The following is a 10,004-nucleotide window of genomic DNA, read 5'->3' as shown; positions in this document are numbered from 1 at the left end:
CCAAGGTTCTCGGTTCGGTTTCAGCCCGGACCGCCAAAAGCAGCAGAAAAGCCCGACCCGAATGGTCGGGTTCTCGGGTTTCCGGATCGGTCCCTCGGGTTTTCGGCTTCAAACGCCCAGCCCTACAGTTTGCTTTGTTGCTTAGTTTAAATGAAAAAAATTCTAAGCTTTTGGCCGGTCTGTTGAGAGAGGTGGAAATGAGATTATGGGAATTTTAGACGACTTGTGCTCAAGGCTTGGGTTTTGAATTTGATTACGTTTGTGGGCTAATATTAATAAATGTTAAAGTATGTCTTTGATGGAACTTAGAAAGAATGAATGCAAGGGAGTGTGTGGTGTCCTATCATGGTATTCTTTTAACTTTCATAATATGTTTGAGAATGGGACTATCTAGGGTCTGATATTGATCTTATAGATATGTATATTAAATGTGGTAAATTGGGAAGTGCACGTGAGGTGTTTGATAGAATGTCTGAGAGAAAGGTGGTTTCCTAGATAGCCTTAATGTGTGGCTGCTTAAACAGTGGCAGTGCCAAAGGGGTATGTTGATCATGGAATGCAAATTCACAGTATGTGCGCTAAGTCTGGTTATGAATGGGTTGCAGTTGTGAGCAATTCTTTTGTATTATTTTGTAAACTAATCTCTAATGCAATTTCTAATGAAATTACTTGTTTTTTTTTTTAATTGATTATTGTCCTTCAATAAACATTTATTTCCCCCAAGAAAACCGGTGACCGGCCGACCAGCCGCCAAAATCGGATCTCCGGTCACTGGAGTCCCGCGAAGTCTCCAATGACTTCTTTCTCTTTAAGTGACAAAGAGGGAGAGAGCAAAATTGTCCTAAAAAAAAAAATACTTAATTCGATATTAGAGTAAAAGATATATAATTTATTGGGTAAGTAGACAATCTCATATGATATTTGGGTAAGTGAGGTTAGTGTAGCTCAACTTTGAGTAAATTGACATTTTTTTTTTTTGAATGGTCATGCCATTTTTCTTATACACATATTTGTTTAATTTTTTGGACAATATATATATATTTTTTTGTTACAAGGAGGTCTTAAAAATCCCAATATTTTGGGCAACATTTTACACATTTGTTTGTTTGAGATGAAATTTGTCTTTTTTTTTTTTTGAGAAGAGGATATTTATGTGTCCCTCCTTGGCATATTTGTTTTGTGAAGATAGCGGCACAAGTCATACGTGGGTTTCCAAAAGTCATGAAGATGTAGACGGCACCTGCATCCGTACTTTTTAAGTCACGTGACATCCCGTAACGAACTCCATTTTAACGAAACACATTGCTTTACTGGCCACCGATATGAGCGGTAGGAAGGGTGGGGGGATTGCAATTGAGAAAGTGAAAGTGAAACCCTAGCAAAACCCTAGAAGAGAAGAGAAGCATGAGCCATGAGCCGACTCCGCCACCGCCGGCGAGGGCCCAATTGCTCCAAAACCTAGCGACAGCCACAGCCAACCTGTCTGGCTCCTCGCGAGTCATACCTTCGGGAGAGGACTTCTACTACTACCGCAATTTCGACGAATTCAAACTGCCAATCGAAGAAATTGCAAAGCAATCTCAGTCCATGCTCGAATCGATTGGGTCGTCGGCAAGCCTCGGGATGGCTTTCCCCAAGGATTTGGATTTGGAGGACGCCTACGATTGGCTGGTCAATGTGAACGACGAGGTCCTCGAGAGGGTGGACGCGTCGGTGGACGAGTTTAAGAGGAGCAGGAACAAGGAGAAGGAAGACGACGAGGGGTTCCAGTTGGTGTGTGGGAAGAAGAAGAAGGGGGATCAGACCTTGTCCAAGGACAACAAGACTAGCAAGCCCAAGGTCTCGTTTCATGTTCCCTCCATTCGCAAGCCTCAGGAGGAGTTTAACATTCTCGTTAACAATTCAAACCAGCCCTTTGAGCATGTTTGGCTCGGCACTGGTGACGATGGTCACCGCTTTCTTCATCCCCTGGTAAGCAATTTCTTTGCCTATTTGGAACTTGTATTTTCTTTCAGTTAGTGATGCACAACAGAGCAACAGTCGGGTACCGGTGAGAGTGTGATTAGGGTTGAGAGATTAAGAGACCAGAATGGTTTTACAAGAAACAGAGGCTTTATGGAGACTTTCAATACAAATTGAGTTTATTTCATTCCAATCTCACCTGGCTTTACAAACCGTAGCTATATTTATAGGCCTAGAACACGGCAAGACTCAATTAATGACAAGACCCTTGAGTACTCACCCTAAGACTCTTAAAAGCTCCAGACTCATAATTACTCTTCATAAAACTGAAAAATGACTCTTGCAAGAAGACCCTTAAACTACCACAGAGACTTTACTTTGGACCTAAAAGAGGGCTGGGCTTAGTCTTAGGCTACCAAAGAGGATGTTTCTTTTCTAACCAAGTTGTGGCCGTTGCATTGGTTAGGTTTTGCGTGCTAAAATAAAAAAAATTTAAAAAAATCTATCTATCTTTCTAATTATTGTTTTTTAATGATAAAGGAAAAGCTCTCAATTCTTGATTTTATTGACGATGATATTGGGGGGGTTGAGCCTGTAAAACCGCCAGAAATAGAGGCTACCCCATTCAAGCTTGTGGAGGAGGTCAAAGATCTCAAGGAGCTGGCAGCTAAGTTGCGCGGCGTTAATGAATTTGCGGTAAAGTTTGATTGTAGTGATATAAGTTATTGATTGTGTATCTACCTTTGATACTCAGTTCAACTATATCGGCTCGAATGTGTATCAAAGTTATTTATATTTCGGAAAACATTCATTTCATGTTTTTTAACTTCTATATTTTGCTTTCTAGGTTGATTTGGAGCACAACCAATATCGATCCTTCCAAGGATTGACTTGTTTGATGCAAATTTCTACAAGAACTGAAGATTTTATACTAGATACTTTGAAGCTTAGAATTCATATCGGTCCATATCTTAGGGAAGTTTTCAAGGACCCTTCTAAGAGAAAGGTTTGTTTCTTGCATGTGGATATCTGGCTTTATAGCTACATTTTTCAGATAATATTTAATCAAATGTAATTAATTAGGTGATGCATGGAGCAGATCGAGATATTGTGTGGCTCCAACGTGATTTTGGCATTTATATCTGCAATTTGTTTGACACTGGCCAGGTAATGCACTTCGATCCACTGAGCAAATTGATTCTTTTTTTATGTTAAAAATACTCTTTTTTTGGCTAGGTACTGAATCTGCAATTTGATTTGGAAGATTGTAGGGTTTATTTATTCCTTTTTTAATTTTTTTTTTAGTGTCTTTCTTTCTGTATATATATTTTTTCGTTCTAATAGAATCTTATACTCTTCATTGTGTGCTTCTAATCAAATGAGGTGAATCTGTCTTAATTGTCAGGCCTCAAGGGTATTGAAATTGGAGAGAAATAGTTTGGAATATCTTTTGCATCACTTTTGTGATGTTTCTGCCAACAAAGAGTGAGTGTTTTAATCTGCTAAATTTGTTTCAATCCATTTGTATTTTAAGAAAATTGTTGTTTCTTTGACTATTCTTTCCTCTCATAGTAAACTTGACTAGTAAACGCTTTGCAGATACCAGAATGCAGACTGGAGATTCCGCCCTCTTACCAAAGAGATGGTCAGGTAAAAATATGTGTTATGATATATGTTTAAGTTGATAATACACAGGTAGTATTCAGTTAGTTGAGCTTATTCTACCCCAATTTTTTGCATAGAGTGAATATTGAGGCCCTGTTTGTTTTGCGGATTAGAGGCTTGGAATGGGTATGAAATTCCATTTTGTGTTTATGCCGCTTTACCACACACGACCTTTTTAGGATAATAGTGGATAACAGCGTCTAAACCCTTATTTGGTTTAGAACTTTAGATCACATCCAAATTGAACAATTGGATTGGAGTTATACAATATGAGAAGTTTTCATTAGAAATTTTGTTTTACATAATACTTGATTTATCTGAACAGATATGCCAGAGAAGATACACACTACCTGTTACACATATATGATTTAATGAGAGCGAAGTTATCTTCCATGCCAAAGGAATCTGAAAATTCCGATGCTCCTTTAGTAGAGGTACATACATTATTCTCGATGATGATATCATGCATATTCTCTAAATTCCTGTACTATGTAGTATTGCTTTTTGGATTTTACATCTATTGTATCTGACTGCTAGTTTTGTACTTTCCCATGTAAATTAGCATATATATTTTTTTTCTATTGATCTTTTTTATTGCATTTTGGCACAGTTTTGATAGTTATAACTCATAATTATTTGCTGGCTGTTCCAGTTTTAGGAATATAATTGACCATATGCATAAGCATTGTTTTGGGTAGTTATTATTCATATATATTTTTTTCTTGTAAAATAATATTATCAGTTGTATATGTGAAAATGTGTCAGAACTTGTTTAGAATGATTAGTTTGGTACATGAACTAGAATTTTTGCTGCAAGTGTTACTCACAGCTTGTTGATTTCATCTCAGATGAACTCTGGACAATTTTCATCAATGAACTGTCATGATGACATATGCTGCAAGTGCCATTCTTGATGGTTTTGTGATGAAAACTGTATGGAGTTACCAATTTGAGGAGAAATTGACGAGTGTGGGTATCATTTGCTACTAGTTCAGGAAACCAAACTGATAAGGAAAAGATGAAGGAAAGTTATTTTTTGGGCCCATCTAGTAGAGATGTTCTGGAATCATGCCGGTTCTGGTGCTTTTTGGTAGCTGCTTTTTCTTGTGCATTAGCCAATTGGCACTTTTGAAGGAAAATTCTTTTTATGTTTTGGTAGCTGCTTTGTTCTTGTGTGTTTGCCAAGGCTAAAGTTACAAAAAAAAAAAACTCTATTCAGACAGGAATTTTATTTTTATAGGCTGTAGACCTGCAGCATTACTCATAGCAGTAAAAATCTCGTCTTACAGGTCTAGAAGAATTATAATAGACTCGGGAATCTGTTTTGAATGTGAGTCCTAATAATTGAAGGTTTCCATGTCTTCTTCTAAGTCTCATCGACTTAGGAATCCATCATGGGCTGAAATACAACACTTATTTGGTGCTTTTAAGTTACAAACATGATGTTTTTAGTTTTTTTTTTTTTCCTTTTTCTTTTTCTAGGTCCATTGGTAGAAGAAGTGTTTAAAGTAGGTTGTCTATAGGACAGTGCTAAATAGACCATATTTTCATGGACCTAATTTAGACCACATGTGGCATGTTATCATTTTTCAAACATCATCCAGTCTTTTTAGCATTATTCAATGTGTGTATGCCTCATCAGTTGTTATAATATGTCCTGAAATGTGGTACAAGAAAATTTTATTGAAGATGGATGGCTGTCTGAGTATATGTTTTTCTCCTTTTGGTGTAGGTAGGTTAAATGTCTTCACTGATATAGTTTGGAAATGGTTCTTTTCAATTGTCATTATTATTGTCATAATGTTCTTCATTTGCTATAATTTAAACAGTTTTAATGAAGATTCTTATTTTTGACAGGTTTACAGGCGCAGTTATGATATATGCATGCATCTCTATGCGAAGGAAGTTTTCACTGAGAATTCCTATCTCCACATATATGGGTATGCTTCACTCTTGTTTAAGATGCATTCTGATAGATTAGAGCCAGCCTGTAAAATCTGTATATTTTTGTATTTTAATGGCTTTCATTTATGCATTTTTTCTGGGGTTGGTTTTGATGCAGGTTGCAGGGTGCTTGTTTTAATTCTCAGCAGCTTGCCGTTGTTTCCGTAAGTTGCTTCTCTTATGGGAATTTTCTGTAATTCAAATATGTACATTGGTTTATGTTGATCTGAATTTGAAAATACTGAAGATGTGCAAGATGCTTGTTTTTAATTCTTAACAGCTTGCCATTGTTTCCATAAGTTGCTTCCCTTATGGGAATCTTCATAATTCAAATATATACATTGCATTTATATTGACCTGAATTAAAAAATAGTGAAGATTTTGCATCTGCTTTTCCAATACGATTCTAGTTGGATGGTTTAACTACATCATTTACCACCAATGAGCACACACGTTGGAGAGTAGTGTAAATTTTAAAAAACTAAAATGATAAAATGAATTTTTTCTTTTCTTTTACTTTTTTGGGATTAGTTAGGATTTAAACTCAAAACCTAGCTTTTAGGAATAATGCTCTTAGCCCCAAATGAGCAGCGTCTGTAAATACTTTGACACATTCATAAGTTGATAATCCTATTGTTTTCTTGTTATTGTTTATTAGCCATTGAAGTGTTAGGCTGTTGCTAAGATGTTTGTATATAAATGGCTATACATGTCTACTTATTATAGATGCATTTATAAATTTGTTTTTATTTGTAGTATTGCCATATATTACTTACTGTAGATGCACTTGTAAATTTGTTATCAGGGTTTATATGAGTGGCGGGATGTTGTTGCTCGTACAGAGGATGAAAGTACTGGCTATATATTACCAAACAAAACTCTACTCGAACTTGGTAATGAGTTTTAGACATTCTATGTTCATCAAGCTCGATATTACTTTTTTTTTCTTTGCAACAGTTTCTTCAGTAGACATTCAGCTAATTTCATTTCTCTCTCTCTCTCTTTTTTTTTTTTTTTTCGGGGGAAAAAGCTAAACAGATGCCTGACACAACTAACAAGTTAAGACGATTGGTGAAATCAAAGCATTCATACATTGAGCAGCATCTTTCTTCTGTTGTTAGCGTCATTAGGCACTCTATGCAGAATGCTGCCTTTTTGAGGCTGCAGCCGAACATCTGAAGGTGGGACGTGTGGAAATGGTAAGGTTGGTTTTTACTAGTCTGATGATCATGGTGGCTAAGCATTCTTGTTTACCTTTCCCTATTGCCGTTTGCATGCATTGCAGACCTGTGAAATGATTGAATTACATCATGTGCCATTTATGGGTTGTGATTGATAAAATAGTACTGCATGCCTCTGGTTTTGATGATCGATGTTATAAATAGCCGAGGCAGTTTTGTCTTTACCTTGTGCCTTGCAAACCTTGAGGTGTAAGCTTTTCACATATTGTAGAAGAAGAGAATAAATGCTTAAACCAACTTAATTATGTAAAACCATACTTTTAGTGAGGTTTCCAACAATTTAAAGCCCCAAGCTCAAATTCTGAGGGTTCTGCATTTATAGAGTAAGGGAGGCTGTCTATGTTAAAACGATAAATAGGTCTGATAATTTCCATCAGTTAATAACTCATAGTTTGTATCAAATATTTATCTTGTGTAGAACCAGGTCTTATAAGTTGTATTTATCACATATCCATATCTAGAATATGTTGTCTGTATTGTCATTTAGCCTATAAGAGTTGGCATGTTACAAAGACTTAGTCAGCCACATGTGCCAGACTTTACAATAATTTTTCTTTTGTATTATCTCTTAGTTTGTATGGAGAGAGTCCTAAAAGGGTTTGTAGAGTTGCAATATGAAATAATATATAATTAAAAGAATAACAATAATTGGCGGGCATGCCTCTCAGAAAACTTATATGCTCTCTAAGATTTATGTTAGATCTGAAGTAAAGTTAGAGAGCCACCCATATTTTTTTTTGAGAGTTAAAGAATGTCATGTACAGTATTTCTTCAGATTCTCTTCTAATTATTATTGTTCGTATTCTTATTATTATTTTTTAATCCTGTTAACAGTTTGCATTCCTTTGTGCAGGCATCTGAAGAAAATGTGTTGGTCAGTGATCGATCTGAACCCTTACCAGATGAATCTGGATGCAATTTAATTAATGGTGATGTATCTGCACCTTCACCAGCTGCTCCGCCTCATAAAGAGGACTTTAGAGAGCATGGATGTGGTGCCTCCAATGGAGAAGGAAATGTTGGATTTGAAGTTCATCCTAGAGACAACATTGTTACAGGGAAAAGCAGGAAAGGAAGTAGCATTGGCTGTTCCTTAGAATCTGCAAAGGTTCAAACTGTTGTTCTTCTGGATGTTTAAATTGTTTTAGTTTCTTAACTCATAGATACTTGGTCTTAGCATGTATTGCTACTTCCGTTGCAGGTTACTGGAGCAACTGTTCAGGTGCAAAAGAAGCCTAGTCGTGCTTTCAGTGCACTCTTGGGGACTGCAGTTCCAAAAAGAAAATTTGATGCTGGTGTCAAGGTTAGTAGTGAAGAATATGTTTTTGGTTTTTGAATTTATACCATTTTCAAATTTTTTTTTTGGAGGGGGCCTAGATTGACTTTTTATGCTGTATAACAACACCATCATGGAACTATTACAACTAGAAATGCTTTTTTCAGCTTCATTCTCTCTAACCCTAAAAAGAAAGGACAGTGGGTTGGGCTCTACTCATAGCTAGGCCGGGTATTTGGGCCCCGGTACCTGATTCCGTTCCATTAGTTTTACCAGAAATTTCCAAATCTCTCAGGATTCCAAAGTTTATTTCCATTTTGAAATTAGTCGTACAGAATCCTGACTTAATATTTCTATTTTGAAATTTTGGGAAAATTGTGGTTTTTCTATACCTGTTTCAGACTTTGAAATTTAAATCCTGGAAAATTAAATTAAGTGGCTATTGAATACATCTAAAAATCAATGGGAAACCCAAAACATGGTACTCATAGAAAAAGCCGAAGGGGAAAAGGAACAGACTTTTATAGATGAATAAGGCCAACTACTCCTTGTCTGTTTGAACTGACTTTTATAGATGTGGTAAGTGCTAACCTCAACTATGATCACCGATTCATGGAGCAGTATTCCATCTCGACATTAATATTATTGATAATTTGATATGAACTCTCTCTCTCTTTCCAGTATTACATAGTACATTGGGGGAGTTGTTGATTTGAAATTCGGGATTGTTGTTGTATTCTGACTCTGATCCTATTTCTTTTAGAACTTTCGGAGATTTGGATCAAGGTTGTTATTTGGGTGTCAATATTGGAAATTTAATTCTTCCATTGGAATCAAAATTTTAAATCCAACTTGTATCCTTTAGTGCATGCCAGTGGGAGGCTCATTAGTATTAGCTTTTCAGTGCTGAGCAAGTTGGATTTGCATTTGGCGCTTTCTGTGAACTTTTGCTGCTATTTGTATTTGGAATTTACTTTTTAATTATTTTGTAGGACAAGGAAGATAATAAGTTGGAGCAGATTAGATCTTCAGTCAATTTCCCATTCCACTCATTCTCAGGTGGGATGGAGCAATCAAATCCCAAGATTGAAGAACCAGGAAAAGGTTCTGAAAATCCCCATTCTGAAATGCCCGTTACTGTATCACCTACCAGGCGGAGTTTAGGAGATATTATAACATTAGAAAATGATTCACATGTACCTGAGCACAAGGAGGATAACTCGGTGGCTTCTGCTTTAGGCATGGATGGAGAAGATGATCCTATGTCTCTCTCAGAGTTGTCCTCAAGCTTCAAGAAATGCTTTCCGCCGCCTAATCAAAATAGGAAAGCCAGAGAACTGGAGAAATCCCAGGAATCTGGTGGCTTGCAGGTGAAACCTTTTGACTATGAAGCGGCAAGGAGACAGGTCATATTTGGAGAAAAGACAGCCAAGGACGCCAGAGCTGGGGGAGAAGGCATGAAGAGCCTGGGTTCAAGGGCTAAGAAAAAAACTCTAGTTGATGGGGATGATGGGTCAAAAGAGCTACCACAAGGGAGACGACGTCAAGCTTTTCCAGCAACAGGAAATAGAAGTGCAACTTTCCGTTAAACTGTTGGCAAAGTAGTTCTTTTTAACAGAAATGACAAATTGTTTAGCTTGCAAAAGAAATCTATTAGAATGAGAAAATTTAAAGAAATTTAGATATTTCAAGCCTAGCCTTGATGGTGCTGAAATTTTGAACCATTAGCATGCCAAGTTTAAGGTAAAAGTTTTAAAATACCTAAAATTTCCCGTTAATAATTAAGCACAAAATTTGTAATTTAATAAGTGTGAGGATAGAAAAGTAATTAACATGAGACATTGAAAATAAGAAAGAAAAAGAGCAGTACGTGCTTCAACAAAATAAACAAGCAGAGTAGAATGTCTGTCACCGCT

At 36.5% G+C, this 10,004-nt stretch overlaps 1 protein-coding gene across 1 annotated transcript; it reads left to right on the top strand.

Annotated features, from left to right (window-relative positions):
- The first annotated feature begins 1,288 nt into the window (after positions 1-1,288).
- LOC112194655 (protein RRP6-like 2) lies at positions 1,289-9,802 on the top strand. The gene is given in 15 exon segments (XM_024334872.2): positions 1,289-1,971; positions 2,503-2,658; positions 2,810-2,968; positions 3,046-3,129; positions 3,368-3,447; positions 3,562-3,612; positions 3,953-4,061; positions 5,485-5,567; positions 5,690-5,735; positions 6,377-6,464; positions 6,602-6,721; positions 6,724-6,770; positions 7,666-7,920; positions 8,014-8,115; positions 9,081-9,802. Coding segments are annotated over 15 exon segments (2,544 nt in total). The 5' UTR covers positions 1,289-1,404; the 3' UTR covers positions 9,678-9,802.
- Positions 9,803-10,004: the final 202 nt, after the last annotated feature.

Source organism: Rosa chinensis, chromosome 3 (assembly GCF_002994745.2).
Source record: "Rosa chinensis cultivar Old Blush chromosome 3, RchiOBHm-V2, whole genome shotgun sequence".
Lineage (NCBI taxonomy): Eukaryota > Viridiplantae > Streptophyta > Magnoliopsida > Rosales > Rosaceae > Rosa > Rosa chinensis.
This window is presented reverse-complemented; position numbering and strand designations above follow the sequence as displayed.